Source organism: Myxocyprinus asiaticus, chromosome 3 (assembly GCF_019703515.2).
Source record: "Myxocyprinus asiaticus isolate MX2 ecotype Aquarium Trade chromosome 3, UBuf_Myxa_2, whole genome shotgun sequence".
Lineage (NCBI taxonomy): Eukaryota > Metazoa > Chordata > Actinopteri > Cypriniformes > Catostomidae > Myxocyprinus > Myxocyprinus asiaticus.
Genome location: NC_059346.1, coordinates 66,089,026 through 66,115,000, shown reverse-complemented (window position 1 = coordinate 66,115,000; position 25,975 = coordinate 66,089,026). Strand labels below are relative to the sequence as shown.

Sequence of the window (25,975 nt, the reverse complement as noted above, 5' to 3'; positions counted from 1 at the left end):
GAGCTTGTTATCCAGAGACTCAACATTTGCCAGTAGAATACTGGGTAGCGGGGGTCGATTTGCGCGACGTCTTACTCTGTTCAGAACGCCGGCTCTGTTTCCCCTTTTCCTCCTGCGTTTCCGCGGCCGTGCAACACAGACAAAGGGCTCCGCTTGCGTGTTTCTAAACAGCGGGTCGTCATTGAGGAATTTGAAGTCCGGTTTACGGTGTGTAATTGCTGAACCAGTGTCCAAAAGAGTTTGTCTGTCGTAGACAATAAGGCAGACAACATCCAAGACAAAAAACATAAGAATTGTAAACAAAACAAACAAAACACTACCATGTTGTGTCAGAGCTCGCAACGCAGCAGCCATACTCGGCGCCATCTTGATTCATTGTATGCAGTAAAAGACAGAACAATAAGCGAGCACTGTAAAAGGTTTTGCCACAAACTCAACTGACTGGCTTCTCTCCTGTATGATTTCACATGAGTCTCTTCAGACCTGGTTGATTTTAGTTGAGAGCTGCGGTGGTTCTGTAGGTGTCTTTGCATAGTGCTTGTGTTTGCAGCGGTGTACGGCACTATTTTCTTACAGTGCTTACATATTGGCTGTGTCTCGTTTGGAAGGCTGCGTCCTCCCGAGGTTGCATTTGTCGGCCGCATACGTCATCGAGACTGTCTCGTTTAATTTTTAATTTTTTAATTTTTTTTTATTGGGAATGCAAAAAAGGTTATCAGTTGTATAAATGTAAGTGCATAAACATAAAAGGCATTGACAATAGATAAAAAATTATTTAAAAAAAATTAAACGAGACAGTCTCGATGTATGCGGCCGACAAATGCGACCTCCGGAGGAGCCTTCCAAACGAGACACAGCCTTTGTTCGTGTCTTGTCTGTCACTCTGTCACCGTTTATTGTTTTCAACGGGGACCTAAAATGCTGCCACACAAACGATTTAAAAGTGGCGGGGGCATCTTCTATGCTAATTTCACCCTCACACTCCATCATGCTGATATCGTGAGACAGCTTTTCACCTCAACGAGAAATATCGTCATGTTTTAATATCGCGAGATCTCGTCACACCCTTACTCAGCATAAAAAGGTGCGGTGGTGGATAGTGTCTGTTGAGTGTTGATTTCATGCTACACTGTTACTTAGTTGGTGAGACACAATGCTGGAAAGTAAAATAAACAGCATCCTTCTTTTACTCTCCGTGACAACGAGCGTATAGCTAACTAGCTAATCACTTAGCTGCTTTCATTGTGGAGTGGAAGCTAACATGTAAACATGTATTCACCAAACTGTTTTGTTCAGGATTCACAGTTTGTTACCCCCTTCAAACGAACAATTCCAGTCGTGTCATTTATAAAATGTAATATTTAAAAGTCTGGTTTTCCACCGTTGAAAGTTTCCCCTGAACTTGTATAGCAGAATACAGTGTAACACCGCTGCTTATCTGTTTATCTTGACTCGGCAGTATTAATATAGTCAACATTTGACTGATACTAAACAGTAATACTGATGTTTATTTAGCTATTTATTTTATTTTTATTTTTTCTTTATTTTAATTGTCAACATTTGACTGATACTAAACAGTAATACTGATGTTTATTTAGCTATTTATTTTGTTTTTATTTATTCTTTATTTTAATTGTCAACATTTGACTGATACTAAACAGTAATACTGATGTTTATTTAGCTATTTATTTTGTTTTTATTTATTCTTTATTTTAATGGTCAGCATTTGACTGATACTAAACAGTAATACTGATGTTTATTTGGTTATTTTATTTTTATTTATTCTTTATTTTAATGGTCAGCATTTGACTGATACTAAACAGTAATACTGATGTTTATTTGGCTATTTATTTTATTTTTATTTATTCTTTATTTTAATGGTCAGTATTTGACTGATACTAAACATACAGTACTGATGTTTATTTAGCTATTTTATTTATTTTAATGGTCAGCATTTGACTGATATTAAACAGTAATACTGATGTTTATTTGGCTATTTATTTTATTTTTATTTTAATGGTCAGCAATTGACATACTGAACATATAGTACTGATGTTTATTTAGCTATTTATTTTATTTATTTATTTTAATGGTCAGCATTTGACTGACACTAAACAGTAATACTGATGTTTATTCAGCTATTTATTTTATTTTTATTTATTCTTTATTTTAATGGTCAACATTTGACTGATACTAAACAGTAATACTGATGTTTATTTAGCTATTTATTTTATTTTTATTTTTTCTTTATTTTAATTGTCAACATTTGACTGATACTAAACAGTAATACTGATGTTTATTTAGCTATTTATTTTGTTTTTATTTATTCTTTATTTTAATGGTCAGCATTTGACTGATACTAAACAGTAATACTGATGTTTATTTGGTTATTTTCTTTTTATTTATTCTTTATTTTAATGGTCAGCATTTGACTGATATTAAACAGTAATACTGATATTTATTTGGCTATTTATTTTATTTTTATTTATTCTTTATTTTAATGGTCAGCAATTGACATACTGAACATATAGTACTGATGTTTATTTAGCTATTTATTTTATTTATTTATTTTAATGTTCAGCATTTGACTGACACTAAACAGTAATACTGATGTTTATTCAGCTATTTATTTTATTTTTATTTATTCTTTATTTTAATGGTCAACATTTGACTGATACTAAACAGTAGTACTGATGTTTATTCAGCTATTTATTTTATTTTTATTTATTCTTTATTTTAATGGTCAACATTTGACTGATACTAAACAGTAATACTGATGTTTATTTAGCTATTTATTTTATTTTTATTTATTCTTTATTTTAATGGTCAGCATTTGACTGACACTAAACAGTAATACTGATGTTTATTTAGCTATTTATTTTATTTTTATTTATTCTTTATTTTAATTGTCAACATTTGACTGATACTAAACAGTAATACTGATGTTTATTTAGCTATTTATTTTATTTTTATTTATTCTTTATTTTAATGGTCAGCATTTGACTGACACTAAACAGTAATACTGATGTTTATTTAGCTATTTATTTTATTTTTATTTATTCTTTATTTTAATTGTCAACATTTGACTGATACTAAACAGTAATACTGATGTTTATTTAGCTATTTATTTTATTTTTATTTATTCTTTATTTTAATGGTCAACATTTGACTGATACTAAACAGTAATACTGATGTTTATTTAGCTATTTATTTTATTTTTATTTATTCTTTATTTTAATGGTCAGCATTTGACTGACACTAAACAGTAATACTGATGTTTATTCAGCTATTTATTTTATTTTTATTTATTCTTTATTTTAATTGTCAACATTTGACTGATATTAAACAGTAATACTGATGTTTATTTAGCTATTTATTTTATTTTTATTTATTCTTTATTTTAATGGTCAGCATTTGACTGACACTAAACAGTAATACTGATGTTTATTTAGCTATTTATTTTATTTGTATTTATTCTCTATTTTAATGGTCAGCATTTGACTGATACTAAACAGTAATACTGATGTTTATTCAGCTATTTATTTTATTTTTATTTATTCTTTATTTTAATTGTCAACATTTGACTGATACTAAACAGTAATACTGATGTTTATTTAGCTATTTATTTTATTTTTATTTATTCTTTATTTTAATGGTCAACATTTGACTGATACTAAACAGTAATACTGATGTTTATTTAGCTATTTATTTTATTTTCTCAGTGATCATTTCTAGGATTTAACAATGTATAATAATAATGTCAAATGTTCTTTGATACAAATATTTAAGAAAGCAGCATTCTGAGTACCTTTGCATAGTCATATTGGTGAAAAATCCACATAGAAAAGGTCTGTTTTTATTCCAGCTCTAAAATTAAATATATCGGCCACCATATCGGTAATCCGTGAAATTTTCCCTTTAAAATCGGTATCGGTCTCAAAAATCCCATATCGGTCGGGCTCTAGTAGTTATACAGACATGATCATCACACCACAGGTGTGTGAATTAGGCTATATGTTTCTTTGTTTTATTACCTAATTACCGTGTCAGAAATGAACTTTTCCATTAAGGGGTAGTAATTGCCACTTGGATTTGATTTTCATGGGCATTTTGCACTTTTATAAGGGTGTATTTGGTTCTAAACATACAAAATATCAGTTCTAATGAGCTACTTCAATTTAGTAAATTCATTTACATAGTCCTGAGAGTGTATTTACCCCAAACCATAACATTTAATTAGATTATAGACTATAATTAGACTGTAATAGATTATAAAGAACTACATCAGATGGACTTGAGTATTGATACTAGGGATGTCAATTTTCAGTCATTTTCATAAACAATTGTCGTGAAATAAACGATCAATTAATTGTTAACGTTAATATCACAAAATGCACGTGGAGGACTCCAAATATTATGTGCTTATAGCCTATTGTTTATATATAATATAAATTAATAGACTTATGAAATGCAAGTATTTGCATTTTCCTCTTAAAATATTCTTAGTTCAGTGTATTTTAATACATTTAGGCAGTGTTTAGTACAAATTTGTGAATTGTTTAATTACTGTTAATGAATTACTGTTAAAATAACTGAAAATATATAACTTGTGTACATGTTTGAGTTTATTAAAACTTCACATTGTACAAGTCCCTCAAGTGTCCTAAGTGTCAAAAGCTTGAGCTCATATATATATATATATATAATATACAGTTGTGCTCAAAAGTTTGCATACCCTTGGATAATTGGTAATATATATCCCATTTTTAAAGAAAACATGAGTGAGCAGGCAAAACACATTTCTTTTATTTCTTATGGGATTCAGATTCAACTGTAGGTTATAACAGAATGGCACAATCATAAAACAAAACATGGCAACAAAGAAAAAATGAAATGACCCCTGTTCAAAAGTCAGCATACCCTTAGTTCTTAATACTGTGTATTGCCCACTTTAGCATCAATGACAGTGTGCAGTCTTTTGTAATAGTTGTCTATGAGGCCCCAAATTCTTGCAGGTGGGTATAGCTGCCCATTTGTCTTGGCAAAATGGCTCCAGGTCATGCAAAGTCTTTGATCGTCTTGCATGAACCGCACGTTTGAGATCTCCCCAGAGTGGCTCGATGATATTAAGGTCTGGAGACTGTGATGGCCACTCCAGAACCTTCACCTTTTTCTGCTGTAACCACTGGAGGGTCAACTTGGCCTTGTGCTTAGGGTCATTGTCCTGCTGGAAAGTCCAAGAGCGTCCCATGCGCTGCTTTTGTGCAGAAGAATGCAAATTGCCTGCCAGTATTTTCTGATAACATGCTGCATTCATCTTGCCATCAATTTTCACAAGATTCCCCGTGCCTTTAAAGCTCACACACCCCCAAAACATCAGTGAGCCACCACCATGCTTCACAGTGGGGATGGTATTCTTTTCACTATAGGCCTTGTTGACCCCTCTCCAAACATAGTGCTTAGGGTTGTAACCATAAAGCTCTATTTTGGTCTCGTCACTCCAAATTACAGTGTGCCAGAAGCTGTGAGGCGTGTCAAGGTGTTGTCGGGCATATTGTAACTGGGCTTTTTTGTGGCATTGGCGCAGTAAAGGCTTCTTTCTGGCAACTCGACCATGCAGCTCATTTTTGTTCAAGTATCGTCGTATTGTGCTCCTTGAAACAACCACACCGTCTTTTTAAAGAGCAGCCTGTATTTCTCCTGAGGTTACCTGTGGGTTTTTCTTTGTATCCCGATCAGTTCTTCTGGCAGTTGTGGCTGAAATCTTTCTTGGTCTACCTGACCTTGGCTTGGTATCAAGAGATCCCTGAATTTTCCACTTCTTAATAAGTGATTGAACAGTACTGACTGACATTTTCAAGGCTTTGGATATCTTTTTATATCCTTTTCCATCTTTATAAAGTTCCTTACCTTGTTACGCAGGTCTTTTGACAGTTATTTTCTGCTCCCCATGGCTCAGTATCTAGCCTGCTCAGTGCATTGAGGTCACATGACTCTGTGTTCAGGAAGTGTGATATCTATCACCGAACTGTCGTGATCCCTCATATAGTCTCATACAGACTGTCCCACAGATGAGCTGTTATCAGCTGCGTCTTTGTTCTAGTGATGTCAGCACATGATGAGGAGTCTTTCACACTGACTGCACAGTTACTATGTTCTAGTGATTAAGACATAATTACATTACAGTGTTGATTCAGTACATCATTTGTGTAGTATACAACATAGGTGTAACAGTATGGGGTTTTCACAGTATGATAACTCACAAAAATACCACGCTATTAACATAACCTGCAAACTGTGAGAGAGATATGTTTCAGATACGAACGATACGTTTAAGTTGCACTTAATGGACTTAAGAGTGGCTCAAAGTGCTTGTTAATTTACAAGTGTGTACGCTTTTGGAAAACATACCATAGAGATTAAGTCCTGCTTAAAGGGACAGTTCGCCCAAAAATGAAAATTCTCTCATCATTTATTCACCCTCATGTCATCCCAGAAGTGTTTGACTTTCTTTCTTCTGCAGAACACAAATGAAGATTTTAGAAGAATATTTCAGCTCTGTAGGTCCATACAATGCAAGTAAATGGTGACCAGAACTTTGACGCTCCAAAAAGGAGATAAAGTCAGCATAAAAGTAATCCATAAGACTATAGTGTTTTAATCAATGTCTTCTGAAGTGATGCAGTTGGTTTTGGATGAGAACAGACCAAAATATCACTTTTTCACTGTACATCTTGCCATTGCAGTCTCTAGGCACGTTCATGATTTCAAGATCGATTTGCCTGTGCTCTTTCCTAGCTTGGATTGTTTTTTTTTGTTGTTTTTTTTAAGAAATATCAGCATATCCACATTTTCTGGCAGAAGCTGAGATCTCTGCACATTCACAATGTCCCCTGCTGATGAAAAAACCCTTTCACTAGGGACATTATATATTATATTAGTGTATATTAACATCATCTTGCAGTATCTGCACACAGTGTTTGTTTGTCTGTTACCACCTCACCGCTTTCATTTTTAGTCTTCGGAAAGCCAAAATGCTGGCACACCTCCGATTTGAATGAGGATGGGGCATCCTCAACATCTACACATGCCGCCGCCATGTTTGCTACTGTTTAACGCTACAACTTGCTCGCTGCTATCGTGCCTGTAAAGCGAGGTCAAAGTATACAGCTTCAGCACCCCTGCTGTTTAAAATCACGATTTGTTTAACATCTCAACCGACTTAAATCGTCACATTTTCATCGATTTTCAACTGGCTCTGAGTGCATCCTTACATCCCTACTTCCTACAGCGCCATCTAGTGCTCTGCGCATGCGTCAAGCACTTGGAAGAGTAGTTGAGCTTGAAATCATAATAGACAAAGTGACTGCTGGTCAAGATTTACAGTGTTCTCACCCAAAACTATACCTTATGTTGGGCAAAAAGATACAGAGCAGCACAAAACCGCTTATGCACAGAAAACACTTTCCGAGATGTTGCACGTCTCAATTATTTTTGACTACAAGCTTGTAAAACAAGAAAAAATGTCACATGACTTTGTGCGTGTGTTTCAGAGCGGCGATGGCCACTGCACCATACAACTACTCCTACATCTTCAAATACATCATCATTGGTGAGTAACTATCAATAATGGACTGACTCATTAGATGATGCTGTCAGCTGACAATAAGAGAACAGTACTCTCAGATGACTCTGTCTCTCTACAGGTGATATGGGTGTAGGGAAGTCCTGTTTGCTTCATCAGTTCACAGAAAAGAAGTGTGAGTATCAGACAGATGTTGTGCTGACCGCTTTGTTGAGCTTCACGCTCTCTAGATATTAGCTGCAGAGAAATCGAATGAACTGCTCTCCCTCTCTGCTGTCCTCAGTCATGGCGGACTGCCCGCACACGATCGGCGTAGAGTTTGGCACTAGAATAATCGAGGTGAGTGGACAGAAGATCAAGCTGCAGATCTGGGACACAGCGGGACAGGAGCGATTCAGAGCGGTCACACGCAGCTACTACAGAGGAGCCGCAGGAGCGCTGATGGTGTATGACATCACCAGGTACTCATACTAGTGAAGAGAGCATGTACTAATGACTGTTAGTATGAGATCAGCAAGAACTGATTCTAAACAGAATTTCAACTTCATTACACACTTCAAATATCCTCAGTGGTGGGGTCACTGATATATATTTTGACCTGATGTTCAGTGTCTCTTCTCAAGCTGTTCTGAACATGTCAAGTGAGTGAACAGCTGCTGCATTACTGTGTTGATAAATCATTGGATGTTGCCATGGAAACACATGTTCTGTCTTTTCTCGACAGGAGAAGCACATACAACCACCTCAGCAGCTGGCTGACCGACGCCAGGAACCTCACCAACCCCAATACTGTGAGTGCAAACATACATCTCAATTCATCAAAATAATAGAATTCATGTAGAAGATTTGAGGGTCCTCAGCAGGATGGATATTTCAGTTTTCAGCACTGGAAGTTTGGACTAGGAGAAGGGGTAGAGGTCAGAATGTAGGGTTTAGGGTCAGGGGTCAGGATTGGAGTTTGGATTTAGGGGTCATTTGGCGTTCAGGCTGTTGGCAGGTTGTTTGGTTCTCAAAGTGAACATCACACGTGTGTTTTTTCAGGTGATTATACTGATAGGAAACAAAGCAGATCTTGAAGCGCAGCGAGACGTGACATATGAAGAAGCAAAACAGTTTGCTGAAGAGAACGGTGAGATTGATTGTGCACATATGAAGCGGTTTTGTGTTTTTTAACAGATGTGTCATTAATGTCATATGATGTTCATTCACAGGTCTGTTGTTCTTGGAGGCCAGTGCAAAAACGTGAGTTATTACAGGAAACACTTCTGTCCTATTGAATATGTATCTGTTTCAAAACCTACACAGGCATCATAGATTTCTATGCTGATAAAAATAATAGCTTATTTTGGTGAGGCAAGTGGCTTATTTTTGTCTGGCAACACTGCAATTGGTATTTCAGCCACCCCTTAGTGCAGAGTACTGTCATTTTAAAAAGAACGTTCTTTAACTGGTAACCATTTGGAAGGAGGCTGCGGAACTTTTGATCTGGAACAAAAAAATACAGGTTTTGCTCAGAAAGAACCGAAATGAAAAACATTTGGTTTTTAGTCCCTGATGAATGTTCTTTGGTGAAAGTTTTTTTTTTTAACTACAATAATGAAGATGAGATGAAAAAGACACATCATCATAATTAACAATTTTGTTTTAAATGTACTGTTGACGAAAATATGACGAGAAGAAAATAATTTTTTAAAGAAAGAAAAATCTATAAAGAATTGAATGTAGTGATCCAGTCAAAGTATGTTGGGTATTTCCCCGCTAGAGCTGAAAGAGCTAAACTTTCCTCTTTGCTAATGGGTTAATGAACGGGTGATCTTGAACTAAGTTACCCACTAGACAGAATGCTGTGTGAATACTCTGTGTCTGTAAACCATGCTACACGTAATGAAATATCCTAAACTGTCTGAAACATGGAATATTCTTTAAAGCGTGAAGAATTTAGAACAGTAAATTACAATAAGTAGCTAATACTTCAGTATATTTGTTTTCTGCTATTAATAAAATTGGATTATTCTATCAAATTTGACCCCAAACATTAATAGTGTTATTACACAAGAATGTAACTTCCCTAAAGAAAAACATTATGCATTTCTTTTAAGATTTTATGGTATTTTTGACCTTATTTAACTCTACATTGATTTTCATATAAAATAAGCATATTTTATGTTATCTTCATTTCAGTTAAAACCCTCAGTTCAGTCAGTTGAAAGATTTCTAATATACTAAAATATGTCATGCATTGGGGGTATCTGTTGGAAAACAAACAATTACAATGAAATAACAGTTATAGCTACAGTGCTTCAATGAGCGGGTTTACATGCTCATTCTTAAACCGATTATGCTTAACCCGACAACGCGTGTGGTCATGTAAACGCGATAAACTGCATTCCTTTATCGGCGTAAAGGCCATAAATGGCTTATGAATAACCCGATCGACACAAGTAGATTTTTTGCCTATTATGGCGATTTTGCATGCCATGTAAACACCTTACCCCAGTGTTTTTACCGGCTCATCCAATGTGCGCACGTGTTGTGCGCATGCCTCTTCACTGTTTGATATCAAAAGTAGAGAATAGCATGATTATTTCAAATGTCATGTAAACACGGATTTCTTGCCTTGTCAGATTTTTTAAATAAGCTGATTTTAGAGAGTAATCAGCAAATTGGTGTGCATGTAAACGGGCTCATTGACTGATCCCTATAAGTCAATATTGTATCAAACTTAATTTCTAGATATTATCACAAGTTATGCATTGGTTATATATTTAGGCATTATAAAAGACAATTATAAGGGGGGTGGGTCAAAAGATGACCCCAGCATAAATTAAGGGTTGAATAATTACATGATTAAAAATGTATACATGTTTTTCTAATTTTTTCACATTAGCCTCTATTACAATATGCTATTTAATTTAAAATTATATACCATTTTAGTCAGAGTAAAATTGACTAAAATTCATGAACGAAATATTTAAAGGACATTTTCATCAAAAGGCAAAAATTAAAACTGATTGGATTTCTGAAAGCACAATTGAAGCTTTTTGTTAAGTAGTATTCTTAAAAAGTGTTTGTTCACTTAAGCCACTCTTAAAAATGTCTGAAAATCACTGCATTACATTAAATACGAAAGCAAGACTAATGTGTGCTCGGATGTGGCTAGAGATTTTCTCAGAAATAACTTCACTTTTCTTGTGCTCTTTTGATTTTAAAAGCATGTATGAAGTCAGTTCCCCTCAAGTTCTCACAGGTGTTTTATAAATGAAAACATTTTTTTGTGTGAAATGTTTTGATTGAAAAGTGTGATTGACACTTGCTTTGATATTTAGATTTGTAATACAGTGACATCCAGAAATTTAGGTGTAACTTACGTGGCCACATAAATAAATGAGTGTTTCTCATCACAGGGGTGAGAACGTGGAAGACGCGTTTCTGGAGGCAGCGAAAAAGATCTACCAGAACATTCAGGACGGCAGTCTGGATCTAAACGCAGCTGAATCGGGCGTGCAGCACAAACCGTCGGCTCCACAGGTCGGGCGGCTCACCAGCGAACCACAGCCACAGAGAGAGGGGTGCGGCTGTTAATGATCAACATCCTCCAACTGCCCAAAAAACCATCTGCCCTCCTCCTCCTCTACAGCACTTTCTTCACTCACATACGCCTGCTCTCGCCCATCTCAGAGGGTCACATGGGCATAGGCTGAGAGGGGAGGGGTCATCCCCTTCATCTGTCTGTCTTCATTTTCTCGCTCTCCTGGTCAGCGTTTCTTGATTTCCCATCATCCTCTGACTGCTCTAACCGCCAATCATGAACTCATCACACGACATGAATCTGTGAGACAGCTGACAACAACGCAGGTTCTTTTTTTATTGGCTCATTTTATAGCTCAATAATGTAATGTTTGTTCTTCTGTAACTCTCTGAGAAATGAGACTTGTACAGGAAGTAGCTAAAAGTGACACTGACTATAATCCAACGTTATGTTGCTGCTGCTGCATGTTACACTATGATTGTTTTATTAAGAACATCAAATGCGTTTATACCCAGTGATGACGTTTGAAAGATCACGATCACGTGATGTGTTTTTGATGTATGGGATGAAATTAGTCTCTCTTCATCACACATTTGTTAATCATTTTGAGACTAACTTCATCCCATAGTGATGCGATCAGCCGTGTTGCATTTAAAGCACTTAGAAGAATCAGTCTGTTTGGGTTGTGACCGACGGGCCGCCCGACTGAAGCTCAGATAGCCTTTACAGGCCTGCAGGGCTCAAAATAATGGGTCCATAAAATCTGCCAAACATCTGTCGATTCCAGTGATTTAGATCCCAGACTAACACCACAGCAGCGTTTACCTTTTGGTGTGAATGCACAAACACATTTAAATGTAGATTAAGGAAATATGCGTGTATGTAAAGTTGGTTTGGGTTGGATGCATTTCTGAATCAGACACTTTAAGAAACAAATTACACATAATTCTTTTAGCTCATGTCTCTCCTTCTGCTTTGATCATATCAATTGAAGTTTGTCCCGACCATAGTTTTACTTTTATTGTTGCCTTATTGTTATGATTCATGTTAATATTATTACTATCACTGTCCAATCTTTTACTGTGCTAGCTCAACATGCAGTTTGGACTTGAATGGTTTTACAACACTGCTACTTATATTGTAAAGATAATGTGACAGGAACAGCTCCAGTTGTATAGTCTGTACTTCCTCCAAAATGGCACGTGTTTGGGGGACTCTTATTCAGTTTATTTATCATATGACATCAAATGTCATGCAGCTGCTGTATGTAAGGCTATATCTGTTGACAATGATGCTGCGACCGCACTGACTGATGATGTGATATTCTGTGAGATGCTGGCCACACTTGCTTGGGAAAATCTCTTACACATTTCTAAGTATCAATATTACAATATCTGCATCACAAACTCTCAGAGGTGCACTTTTCCAACGCTAAAGAGACATAAGGTTTTATCATCTTACGATCATATGAGGATCTTGAAGGATGGGCCTCTTGAACTGTCTCAGCATCTCTTTGCTATCAGAATGACCTGTTCACATGAGTAAAAACAGTACATACTGTATGTATATATTTTGAAGGAGCTGTGCTAACATTTAAAGTCTGTTCTTGTGTGTATATGATTTTAAAAAGTTGATATTTTGATTTTAATTGACAATAAAAATCTGCTAGACAGAATAGCATTTCATCCAGTGTTGTGGTTTCATTTTGAACACAAGACTTCAGCTTTAGGACATCAGCAAAAGTTCTGCTTAGTGACTACTCCCCCATACTATACTATATAGTGTACTATACTAGGGCTGGGCGGTATATCGACTTTACAAGATATATTGGTATATTTTCAAACCAGACATGGTTTGATGTTGCGTTACATAAGCTGTTTGTTCCATAAAGCCGTGCCGTGTTTGCATCTCTCCTCTTTCACACACTCCACGCAACCCCCGCCCCACTCGCACAAGTTCTCCTACAACATGGAGACACGGCGCCGGTCCACACTGCCGAAGAAAACTAACCGTGTCTCAATCAGCTCCCTATGTGGTGAATTCGTATATCGTGAACATGAATTCAGGCACTGGTAAGGGTACTGATCCACTGAACACTGGGACACTTATGACTCAATCACCTGCGACACGGTAATGAGCTGCACATTGAAGCGCAGCTGTTATTAATCAGCACCATCGCTGTATAAATGACACTATCATTCATTTTCCTTGAAGATATTCAAACGTACAGTGTTATAGACCTTTTTCACACTCCGGGTTTTGGAACGCGGAAGTAAATGTTTGCAGGGTAAACTTTGACAGCGGTGAATGAAACTCCCTCGCAGCTTTCGTCACTCGCTTTTTAAAACTAATTTCAGGGTAATATAACAATAAGCATAATGTTATACATTTACACTCAATATTTTAAAACATTTATAATATTTAAAACATTTCAAGATTTGCGCTGCTAAATAAGGCAGAAACGTGTCATCACAGTCTGTGAAAAAAGTCTATTATAACAGATAAATGGCATAAAGAAATAAAAATATAAAAGAGTGTATTTTAAACCTTATTTTAACAACTTAAAGAGTTAAAAGATTGTTTCTCTTTTTACAGTTTTTTTCAACTGCTTACATTTTCAAAACTGCCTCTTTTTTTATCAGAACTTTACAAATCCAAGAATTGCACACACAAAATGCCTCACATCTCTTGCAAAATGAAGCACTGCATTCAAAATATCACACACATCTCAAAAGCAAACATTTGTCTTACGTTGCAAACACCTTTGCCATAATATTCTATTTTTGGATATATCATATACACACAGTTATTCAAAACCTAAAGCTCTTCTTTCATGAGCTCCTATGTACATTTCTGTACAAGATTGAAAGTAATTGGCTGAGAGATTTTGAAAAATTCAATAGATTGAAACCAAACAATTGATTTTTTCACTGTAAGCATTTGTGGTTGTGAATACAGTATTACACAGTACGAAAGAAATACATCAACCATGTGTAGCTGGACAGAAACCAAACATAATTTTGAAAAAGGTGATTATTCCAAAAGGAATTGTGTGTGTGTGTGTGTGTGTGTGTGTGTGTGTGTGTGTGTGTGTGTGTTTGTTGGTGGGCGAGATGGTTGGGTGTATCTAGGCTCCATCTCTCCCCCGGACTGGGTCCAGCCACAATACTTCATCCACGTCACATTGCCTGGAGAAGTGTCATGTTGACACAGGGACGACGATCATACACTTTCCAGCGCCATGTGGAGACAAATTTAGAAATGGTGAATATGGAGGCAGGTAGACAACAGCAAAATGGGGATGAGTAACAAACCAGTTTTGGACCTGATGGGCGCGATGAAAGCAGACATTATCCCAGATGATGACAAATCTTGCCTGGTCTTCATTCTGCAGACCTTGAACAAGCATATCATGAACAGCATCCAGAAAACGTATGATGTGATCCGTGTTATAGGGGCCAAGTGTGGCATGATGGTGCAGGACACTATTCTGTGTAATTGCAGCACACATTGTAATGTTTCTGCCACGTTGTCCAGGGACATTGACAATGGCCCTTTGTCCAATGACATTTCTCCCCCTTCTTCTGGTTTTGCTGAGATTGAAGCCCACCTCATCCACATAAATGTATTCATGGACGATGGCATGGGCATCCATCTCCAAAATCCTCTGTAAAAGACAAAAGAATATGTAGATCAGTATATGCACAACCCAATAGCCTGACTTGGTAGGTGCAAGTCTGATATATTGGAGAAAGTGTTGTATGCATACATCCACAAAATCATGTCAAAGGTTCTTGACTCTGTCACAGTTCCTTTCAAATGGGACCCTGTAAAGCTGTTTCATTCTCAGTTGATTTTTCTGGAGGACACGATGTATTGTTGAGGGGCTCACAGCATTTATGTTAGCCAAAATTGTGGCATCATTAAGGATATGATTGCGTATTTGGTGAATTGTTATAGCATTATTGGCCAAAACCAAATTCACGATAGCCGTCTCTTGCATAGCGGTCTCTTGCTCTTCAGTGAACATGTGACCTCACCCACCATGAAACCTTCGCCTTTCCACTCTGTAGAAGATTCAAGAACAGTGTGAGTGTGTGCCATAAACTGTAACATTATATATACTGTTTTATACAATATAGTCAATGTCTTCTTACAGTCAGCTGTACTGTTGTACAGTATGATAACCCACCAGACTGTGACCAATCATGCAGTGCACTGCAGTAAATGGATGCTAAAATATATGTATTATAGTATACCGTATGTTATGCTGAAATAGCTATTATGTGTACATTAGAACATGTGCACATTACAGTAGATTGTTACCTGTTCTCATTTCAAAAGGTTCGAATTATACCCGCCACTGTAAATCGACTCAAATTAGGCTGGACTCTCTGTCCAGCCTCTCTCATTGTTAAACCGTAGTTGATCACATGATCAATGACAGTAGCCCTAATCTCATCAGAGACCACTCTTCTTGTTCCTGGTCTTTGTCCTCCTCCTCTTCCCCATCCGACTCATCCTCTTCCTCCCCTTGCTCCCCTTCCAACTCCTCCTCCTCTAATTCGAACTCTGCCTCTCCCTCCAACTCCCCTTACTCTGTCTGCATTGTTTGCATCCATTGTTCAAAACCTATAACTTGACCTTTGGCCTATTGTAAAGCCATGATTGGTTGGTGTTAAGTAAAGCAATGAGTGTTTGCACATGTGAGGAGTTAGTGTGAGGCACTAATGAATTAGTGTGGCATTTTGATTGGTTGTGTTCGAAAAAGGAAATCAAGATACTTCCTGTTAGATTTTTGTGCGTTACATAGAGAATTGTGTGTTGTGTTTTGCAAAAAGTGTTTTATGAAATTGAAAACTGAGTCGAAGGCCGAGAATTAGTGTATGGTTTTGCAGATTTGGTGTGTGGTTCTGGTGTTTGAGTGTCAGGTTTCAGAAATTGTGTGACAAGTAAGGATTTTGTGTGTAAGCAGTGAAAAAAACTGTAAGAGAAAATAATGCTTGGACTTCATAATTTTACACTTGTGCTCCTCATCTAATGACTTGAAAGACTTCAGAAGACATGATGACATTTCCGGTAAGGGAACATAGTGAACAACGATGCTCCCTGGTTTTTACAATGCATTGTGGGATTTTTTTAGGGAGCAAACATAAACTCTGGTACAAAGAGTGTGTTAAACTTTGTGCTGCTGCAACCGTGGCCACAAAGACTTCGCAGCCTGAAAAGTCTTCTGCCCTTCAACAAAGAGCACTGCAAGCTTAATTTACCATCTCACACATGGCTTTGACTTTGACTATTCAGCCTACAAATACAGAGATATGAACATTAAAACCACTGACAGGTGAAGTGAATAACATTGATTATATCATTACAATGGCACCTGTCAAGGTGTGATATATTAGGCAGCAAGTGAACAGTCAGTTCTTGAATTTCATGTGTTGGAAGCAGGAAAAATGGACAAGCGTAAGGATCTGAGCGACCTTGACAAGGGCCAAATTGTGATGGCTAGATGACTGGGTCAGAGCATCTCCAAAACGGCAGGTCTTGTGCGGTGTTCCCGGTATGCAGTGGTTAGTTCCTACCAATAGAGCTACTGTAGCACAAATGGCTGAAAAACTTAATGCAGGACATGATAGAAAGGTGTCAGAACACACAGTGCATCGCAGCTTGCTATGTATGGGACCGGTCAGAGTGCCCATGCTGACCCCTGTCCACCGCCGAAAGTGCCTACAATGGGCATGTGAGCGTCAGAACTGTACCAAGGAGCAATGGAAGAAGGTGGCATGGTCTGATGAATCACGTTTTCTTTTAGATCATGTGAACAGCCGTGTGTGTCGTTTACCTGTGGAAGAGATGGCAGCAGGATGCACTATGGGAAGAAGGCAGGCCGGCGGAGGGAGTGTGATGCTCTGGGCAATGTTCTGCTGGGAAACCTTGGGTCCTGGCATTCATGTGGATGTTACTTTGACACATGCCACCTACCTAAAGATTGTTGCAGACCACGTACACCCCTTCATGGCAACGGTATTCCCTGATGTCAGCAGGATAATGCACCCTGCCACACTGCAAACATTTATTCAGGAATGGTTCAAGGAACTTGACAAAGAGTTCAAGGTGTTGGCTTGGCGTACAAATTCCCAAGATCTCAATCCGACTGAGCACCTGTGGGATGTGCTGGACCAACAAGTCCGATCCATGGAGGCCCCACCTCGCAACTTACAGGACTTGAAGGATCTGCTTCTAATGTCTTGGTGCCTGATACCACAGGACACCTTCAGAGGTCTTGTGTAGTCCATGCCTTGATGGGCCAGAGCAGTTTTGGTGGCACGAGGGGTAACTACACAATATTAGGCAGGTGGTTTTAATGTTGTGGCTGATCGGTGTATATGTTGGTAACAAGTAACAGGGTTGCAGATTTAGCCTAAATTATGCTATCACTCAGTAGGGGCTAGATATATTTGCCATAAAATATTCATTTTTCCTACCAACAACTTTGGTAAGAGTGTTGAATGGTTGAGCTTGACGAATGCGGTCAACACTTTAGAAAGATAAATGAGATTATCTGTCTTCCTGCCATGCCATAAAAAGGGTCCAAATAACAGTTCTTCATGGGTGTCACTTTTTTATGGATTTGTTTTTTAATATGGATAAAATCATGCGGTAACAGGATTGAAGAATATGGGATTTGTTTTTATCAGAGCTGTTGATTTAACGATTCATTCATCAAAAATATTATTCATTATTTATTTAGTACGTTTAATTATAAAAAAAAATAACATGTTAAAACATGACTACAAATTCCCCCAGACAGTATGTAAATTCTGTAATAAGAAATCTTTCCAAACTTCAGAGTAATTTAAGCTTTAAACTACTGCCTTGATGTTTTTGCTAGCTGTCGTCAGCAGGGGGCAATCCAAGCAGTTTCACAAGCAACATGCCTTTAAAGAGACTTGCATTCACATGACACATTCTCTCATTCAAAGACAAGCTGGACATAACCAAACAAAATACAGGGGTCTCATGAACGCAATCATAGTGAGATGCCCAAAGGCATCCGTCTGACACTTGTGTACATAATAATGTACCAACAAAATAGCACAGATGGAATGCAAGAATGCAACTCGTACTGTCTCTTACTTATGCCAAGTTCCATTCAAAGTCGGATGTGGGAAATTCCGACTTGATATCTCCGATCATAAGACATTCCATTGCCCAATGTTTGGAAGATGCCATGCAAGCAAACATAACTGCATTGTTCCCATTTGCCTAGCTTGTTTTCGGCTGTCAACAGACATCTCCTAGCAACTAAATGGATAAATGATGCTGTAGTTCTAGCATATGATGTACAGGGGTACGATTGTCAATACTGAGTATCATTTACCGTGTTATGAACATCTACCTTGGCAAACATTTGCTAAATGATCTTAATTATCATATAATGTAGAAACTTTAAGTAATTGATGGATATTTAATAAAAGTGAATGCTTATTATTAACCTGCATCTCTGCAAAATCGGAGTTGAAGATTTCTGCACGAGTTTCCAAGTTTGAAGTCCGACTTCAAGCGGTGTTCCATTGCTTTTTTCTTAGTAGGAAGTTGAAAATTCAGTCTTTGAGTAGAATGGAATGCAGCATAAGTCTACCTCAGACCAGTATTTGAAGTGAGCTGACACTCACAGAAGACTGATTGTAAAACTAGACTAGATAGGTGCATTTTCTGAAGAAAATGTGAGTGATGCTTGCCCACCAAGGACACTGCCCTAAGTTAAAAGAGCACACACCCTGTCTTTACAATGTTCTGGTGCTGAGATATGGCTGGGTTATGTTGCTATATGGTTGCTAGGGCGTGGCTAGGTAGTTGCCAGGGTGATACTTAAAGACTGCTTGCTAACCCTAGTCAAATGAGGCCGCCCCCAAATCTCTATGACAGACAGATCTGGAGATTTGAGCACTGTGATCACTTTGAAACGCTGAGTCTCAGCACACCTCTCCTCATTAAGCCGGTCAACTGGAAACCTCATTCAGAGTGTATGACAAATGGTGCTGAAATTTGTGCAGAAGAATTTGGGTAGGGATTTTGGAAAATCCTTAAACGAAGGTCATAGCAACAGTAATAGTGGTGCCTTGTTAAAGCAAGCACTGTATGTTGTTTACATTTAAAAACCATGTCAGAAACAAGGCTGTTCACATGGCAAGCATAGGGTAAACAATAAATATATACAATTTACAAAGCTATATAAGACATTTGAGATTAATACAAGATAAAACAATTCTAAAATATGTTAAGGTAATACATTTCTAAATATTTCCATTAAGTATGTCTGAATAAAATCGTTGTGTGACAGTTTCAAAGGCTTTACAATTCAGTAGGATATGTTTGATAGGCGTACGTTCAATGATATGAAAAACAAAATGGCCTATTGACCTTGACGATGTCAGAAAATATTGATATATGCGATTAATTGCATAACGTGATTCAATTGAAATTTTAACTGACTGAAAGCACTAGTTTTTATTGCTCTGAAAAATGTAAGGGGACAAACTGTAGCCTATTCTTGGAGTGTCAAATGCACAATTGCCATGATAATGCTGCTGAAGTTTCAGAATAGACACACAGAAATGTAAGCATCCTGACAGAAACACAAACTCTTATTGTTCAAGTAGCAAAATTTTCTTTGTATTTTATGCAACACAAATGGCACCATGGTTACAGGAAGAATCAACTGAAAAGAGAAAACAAGTCACGTGTATTTACAAAGACGAGCAATTAGTCTACAAAAGAATGAGGCATGATACAAATAAACAATTAGTGGCATGATTTTTAGGAGACAAAACATGAAATGTCAACATTGGAAGTACCATGTTGAATTAAAGGCAGCTTGTGGTTGGCTTCATCCTCAAGGTGTCGCAGTCAGAGGGCAAATTGTTGACAAACTAATACTGAAAAAAACAAAAACTGCATTATCTAAATTACACAAGTAAAACAATATAGGAAAGTTTTAGTAACATGATCGTTGAATTATCAGCTTGTTGGTTAAGTGTATAACTCCCACATCCTTAATGGCGATCATCTCACGGCATTTGGTTAGCGCTGTCATTTGATAACACTACTACGTTCATTGAGGCGCTCCCCGTGATTCTTTTCCGAGTTCAGTCAGTGGTGTGCAGAATACTCGCAAATGACATTAAGTGGTAAATTAAACAGGAAATTACAAAATTAAACATATACTGAATATTGCTCCTTATGTTCCGATTCTTGCTTCCAAGTCTTTCTCCAGCTTCTTGAGACAGTAGTGTTTTATCCGCTGATAAATATGATTCATAATGTTCAGCAAGTCCCTTTTAAGGCCACTATGTAGTTTTGGTAAGGCATTTATATAGTGATTGTGCTGAAGGAACACTTGTTTAACAACTGTACAGACTTTTACGACCCCATTAGTGAAACGTCATTCATGGCACAGTGTTGCAATTCTACAATACATAATCAGTCTGTTTCAAAATGAAACAATAGTTCCTCATATCACAGGGACCATTCACATCACACGACAAAGCCCATTTCTTTAACAATTGCAACGACAAGAAAACAAAAACAACTAAGGCAGTTTGATGAATCAACAGTTTCTTTTGTTATCAAAAATATATATATATATTGATCCCTAAAAATGTTGGATTCTGAAAATGTGAGGAGTTTTTTCCTGTCAGCCACCTGTAACGCTGTGAAACAGTTATGCCTAATACTATGAGAAAACAGAGAAGAAAGTCAAGTTATGGAATTAAAAATCAAGTAACTAAGACTTGGCTACCTGGACCTGGGCTACCATAAGATGGGCAAACAGACTGTGCACAGTAATAAGACACATTTGTGAATGTTCCCCTATTTGGCGTGAGAAAAGGCGAGGTGGGTTTATATAACTGAAGTGTACATTATGCCACAGCCAATTCAGAGAAGCCCCAGACATATGGATTTATGTTCCATGAAAGGCATTGTTCTGTCGCATCAAGAAATCTGGTGAAGGTTTTCTCCACTACCTCTGAACAATGTCACTGATCTCCTTGACGGAGGAAAGCAGCTTTGAAAAGTCTTGTGGTACGCTGGCTCCCCCAGTGGCTGTGGGGCAGATCTGTAGCTCTCGGAGGCTGCTTTCCAACTTATTGATGGCTTCACGGAAAGCAAACCTGTTCCGCATCTGCTGGATGGACTCGACATAGCTCACGCAATACTTGGACAGGTTCTTACCCGCCTCCAAGACTGCGCTGTGGCTACCGGTCTGTTCTGAAATTCTGCCAATAGCGGCCCGCAGAAGTTCGGTGCTCTCCAAGACCATCTCGCGTGTGATGGCAGAGTTAGAATGTCTCTCGGACGGCTGCTGAGTTTTCCGTAACAACCGGTGAGCCAAACCTGTTCCTATACCTAGTGGCTGACTGGTTGGTGATGTAGGCGAGGTCTTTGGAGGCTGTACTTTTGAGGTGTTTTTTTGCAGCTTTTTGGCACTCTCCTGGGAAAGAGTTCCCCTGCCTTGTTCTGTGGAGCCAGAGCTTGGAGGACTTGGGTCAGAGGAGCCTTTGACTTTGCCATCTGAAGAAACATCATGAGTGAGACTCCTTGAAGTCTTTCCAGATTTGGCGCTTGAGATGGGTGGTGGAGGAGGAGCAGGTTTAGGTTTTGCAAACTTTCCCTTGTCTCTCTCTCTTTGTACAGGGACATCAGAAGAGATTTTGTGTCTACGATGTCTGCATTCATCCCCAGCTGCTCCTAGAGGTGGAAACACACTGGGCTTGAGCAGCTCAGCCTGCAAGGCACTCGTTTTGGAGCTTTCCAACTGTAGCTGACGGCCTATCTTTGGGGTCAGGGTCAAAGGACTTGATCCAGGACTGGATTCTGCATTCTTGAAAACCTCATCGGAGGTATCTTCGGTTTTCTTGGGAAGGCGTGGTGGTGGGGTAAGGGTACCACCACGAGGGATACAATCTCCTTTCTTGCGGGGCAGAGCTGGCTTTCGTCCAAAGGTACCAGAGTCAAAATGAGATGACTGAATGTCACGAGGAAGGGTGACTGACTTCCACTCTTTACGGTCAGACCCTGGGGGCATGCTGGATGCTGAAGAAGACCTCAGGAAACGCTTGGAGTTTGAGATAGAGTCTTCCTCCGCTGGAGGAGTGGTGGCAAGTTTCCCTCCTCCACCTGTTGTTGTAGGTGTGCCCTTTCTCCGTGAAAGAGGAGGGAAGAGCTGACCAGGATATACTAGGGCTCCATTGTTGACTCCGACAGCTGTGGTATTATTAGAACCAACCAATTTTGAAGGGTCAATGCTGTGAATGGCATCATTGGTGAAAGTCCCATTATTGAACTCATCTCTACAATCATGTCCCAATCCTCTATGATCCAGATGGCCATCCATCTTTCCAAAGGAGCTGCTACGTTTTGGAGGAGCAGGAGCAGTTCTCTTCTTTTTCTTGATGTAGCTGAAGGGATTAATTCTGAATTTATCTTTATCTTTAGCTAGGAGCCGGTCATCTTCATTCAAATTGGTATCAAGAAGAGGCCTTGGGAGCATCAGAGGCCCAGCAACTTCAGTCTCTGCTGAATCTGCAAATGGTACAAATCCATCAATACATATTGCCAGAAACATTTCTTCAGTATGATGACTGATTGTGAATATTGAAAGAGTAGGGCTTACCAGGACTGTCCCCATCCTTACTGTCCATATGCCTTCGCAGTGTCCTTGTCTTGGTGGGAAGTTCTGGTGCCTGCTGTATCGGGCCTAATGTCAGCTTCTTACCTTTCTTCCCCAACTCTTTCTCCACCTCTGCAATCCATAAATCACTGTAGATGAGCCATAGGAAATGTACTTGCACAGCTCTCTAAAGCTCCAGAGATCAAGTCTTACCATCAGAGATACTGGATTCTTGAAACATGGTCTCAAACGCTTGGTGGGTTTCGGCAAAAGAAGGACGCTCTGCAGGGTTCCATCTCCAACCTAAAGACAGAGACACTAAACTCAGTCCAAAGTGGGACAGAAGACCCCAAACTGGAAATAATACAGTTTGAATGTAAAGTTTTTATAGGTTGTAGATGTGTTTCAGTCACTTGTACTTTAGCTTGTATAACTTCTTCAACTAAAGGTTAGAAGATCTACAATAGTTGGAAGATCTGAACATCTACTTACAGGCCCTCATGAGCTCATAGACTTTCTCTGGGCATCCCTCTGGTCTGTCCATGCGGTAATCTTTCTCTAGTAACTCGTACACTTGGGACAAGTCAATTCCAGGATATGGAGACATCCCATAGGTGGCAATCTCCCAAAGCAGGACCCCAAATGCTGACAAGTTCAAGCAAGGAATGTTAGTGTCTCTCAAAATCTAACAGGTTTCTCTCAACCTGGACAGGTGTGATCAGCTTAAACATTTTGCCAGTACAGTGCATTCAGCTGTTTCATTGATTTTTACTTACCCCACACATCTGACTTTATAGAGAATTTGTTATAGGCCAGACTCTCTGGTGCAGTCCATTTAATGGGAAACTTGGCTCCTGCATGAGCTGTGTAAGTGTCCCCCGTCATCAGGCGACTCAGTCCAAAATCTGCCACTTTAACCAAGTGGTTTTCCCCAACTAAGCAGTTCCGGGCAGCTAGATCCCTAGAGATAGAACCGCACTGTTACTGGAAACATGTAGCTTCAAATTAAGTTCTTAAAATGTGCTCCCTTTGTCCTTGAACTTAGCACCTGCTGTTTGTTTTGTTTTTATTTTACTAGACAATTGCTCTATTGCAAACACTCATAAAAACATCTGATCTGTTACTTCATTCCACACACCTACCATTAATTATTAAAAATACAACATTTTTAGGGCAACTTCTATTTCCAATTTATTTCTGTGCTGCTTCTTTTCAAAAACAAGCAAGGAAGATCATTCCACCGTTGAGGCACAACACCACTTACCTGAACTCTCACTGTACCTCTATGGTGGAATGACATTCTCAATCCCGCTCAAACAGCAAAGTCACTCACTACTAGGCTGTGTTCAAAATCAGGGAGTAGCAACGGTTCAAGGAATGAAAACAAACACCAGAAAACAGCAGAACAGAACCAAAAATGGGAACAAAGACCCTTTCGATTGTTCCAGAGTGAAAAGCTATTTTTAAATGAGTGAGTTAGACTTACTATATTAAGGAGATGCATATAGGGCAGGATAATGTCTTTTCAATACATTTTAGCACAGCATATTTTGCACTGCCTGTTTTTAGGAATGGAGCTTAAAATATGGGCTATGAGAGTTCTAATAAATTTACTTAGTACAGTTTTGTTTTGTTTTTTTTATATAAATAAATACAAGAACAGTGTGTAGAAATGAGTTGTGTGTGACTTAAGTTAAGTTAGTAAACTAATCCTTTTGCATGTACTGTTGTATGGTTTAAAATAAACAGCTGTTATTTTACCAAATTCAAAATGAACCTTTAACGCAATATGTATCATATTACATTTGTATTAGATCTCAAATCATGACAGTGTTGGTGATTCATAGCCCTACTCACTACCTTCAAGAAATGTCTTAAGACTTCATCTCTTCTTTTAACGCTTGACTCACAACTGTTAATACACTCTCTTATAGCACAACTCTATATTAAATAAATAAAAAACAACAATTGTTTTACTTTTGTGTCTATTTTCAAAAGTACTTTTAAATCTTTGAATTGCAGCATTTCTCCTGTTACAATCTCCTTATGATGAATCACTTGTGTTGTTTTCTTATTTGTAAATGTTTTGTATAAAAGTAACTGCTAAATGTACTAATGCTACTGTAAATGTACCTCTCACTTTCTTAAAATTTCAAAATGATTTTGTTGGCAGTGATCTTATGTGCACGTCTTTGAGGAAAAGGCCACATCTTGACAGGAATGACACTACTGTCAAAACATTTTTCAAGTAGTGAAAAAAAAAAAAAAAAACCCTGATAATGCATCTCAATTAGGCTTTCATAATGTCTAATAACTGAAGGTATTCAAACTATACAAATCAAGCTAATATAAACAGAAGAGTATAACGAAGCAAAACAATGTACATTTAATAATTGATTTAATCGTGTTTTTTCGGCTGTTCAAATAAACGTAGCTGTGGCCGCATCAGCAATTGTGTGTTTACGTCGAAGTGTCATATCTAGACTACAGCAGTTCTTGCTCACCTGTGGATGAAGTTCTTCTTCTCCAGGTACTCCATCGCAGAGGAGATCTGTGTGGCCATATACAGCAGCACCACAGCGTTGACTTCCTCACGGTTACATTCACGCAGGTAATCCAGCAGATTTCCATGGGTCATGAACTCTGTGATGATATAAAAGGGAGGTTCTCGTGTGCAGACACCTAGAATGAGAGAAACACACAACACAAGCACGTTATGATTGGTAAACACCATTGGCTTCTGTAGCAATGTCCTTGGGAATGATCTTAAGTCTCTTTCTGAAACAACCTCCACTTATAAAAACACAATTTACTCCTGAAACCCAGTGGCTAAGCATAAATGATTTACACATAGTGGCCATGCACAAGTATCAGGACACTTAAGGGGAACTTGCTTTGATGTTTTGTTATCTAATGCAATGACATTGACTTGTGTGTGTGTCCAAATACTTATATTCATTTTCAATGCTAAATCTACTGTTTCATCATTTTAAACCAAATATTTTACAAAAAGAAGTTTGTTAGGTTTAAAATGAAGAAACAGTAGATTTAGTGTTGAAAATGAAGACATGCAGTATTGTGACACTTTGTGTTTGTCAAATGTTGCTGGAACATGAACATCTTTTTTCATGATGGATTTTCATGATGTTACATCTTTTGAATATTTGGTATTTAAGCTTGTTGG

At 38.0% G+C, this 25,975-nt stretch overlaps 2 protein-coding genes across 3 annotated transcripts in view; one reads left to right on the top strand and one right to left on the bottom strand.

Moving 5' to 3' along the window:
• Nucleotides 1-12,799, top strand: part of LOC127422886 (ras-related protein Rab-14-like) — a 19,997-nt gene extending 7,198 nt beyond the window's left edge. Inside the window, exons 2-8 of the mRNA XM_051666702.1 lie at nt 7,554-7,612; nt 7,707-7,760; nt 7,869-8,046; nt 8,310-8,376; nt 8,627-8,714; nt 8,797-8,827; nt 10,990-12,799. Of these exons, the coding sequence (XP_051522662.1) occupies nt 7,561-7,612; nt 7,707-7,760; nt 7,869-8,046; nt 8,310-8,376; nt 8,627-8,714; nt 8,797-8,827; nt 10,990-11,167 (648 nt within the window). The 5' untranslated portion in view covers nt 7,554-7,560 and the 3' untranslated portion in view covers nt 11,168-12,799. The remainder of the gene's footprint in view (nt 1-7,553; nt 7,613-7,706; nt 7,761-7,868; nt 8,047-8,309; nt 8,377-8,626; nt 8,715-8,796; nt 8,828-10,989) is intronic.
• A 6,759-nt stretch (nt 12,800-19,558) lies between these two features.
• LOC127422653 (tyrosine-protein kinase ABL1-like) overlaps nt 19,559-25,975 on the bottom strand; it is a 68,839-nt gene continuing 62,422 nt past the window's right edge. The window contains exons 6-11 of one of the 2 annotated variants that reach the window (XM_051666427.1): nt 25,296-25,473; nt 23,568-23,752; nt 23,284-23,436; nt 23,005-23,094; nt 22,795-22,923; nt 19,559-22,703 (exon numbers count right to left, since the gene is read on the bottom strand). In XM_051666427.1, coding sequence (XP_051522387.1) covers nt 21,142-22,703; nt 22,795-22,923; nt 23,005-23,094; nt 23,284-23,436; nt 23,568-23,752; nt 25,296-25,473 — 2,297 coding nt within the window. In that variant the 3' untranslated portion in view covers nt 19,559-21,141. The remainder of the gene's footprint in view (nt 22,704-22,794; nt 22,924-23,004; nt 23,095-23,283; nt 23,437-23,567; nt 23,753-25,295; nt 25,474-25,975) is intronic. The other variant, XM_051666418.1, reaches the window with a different exon arrangement.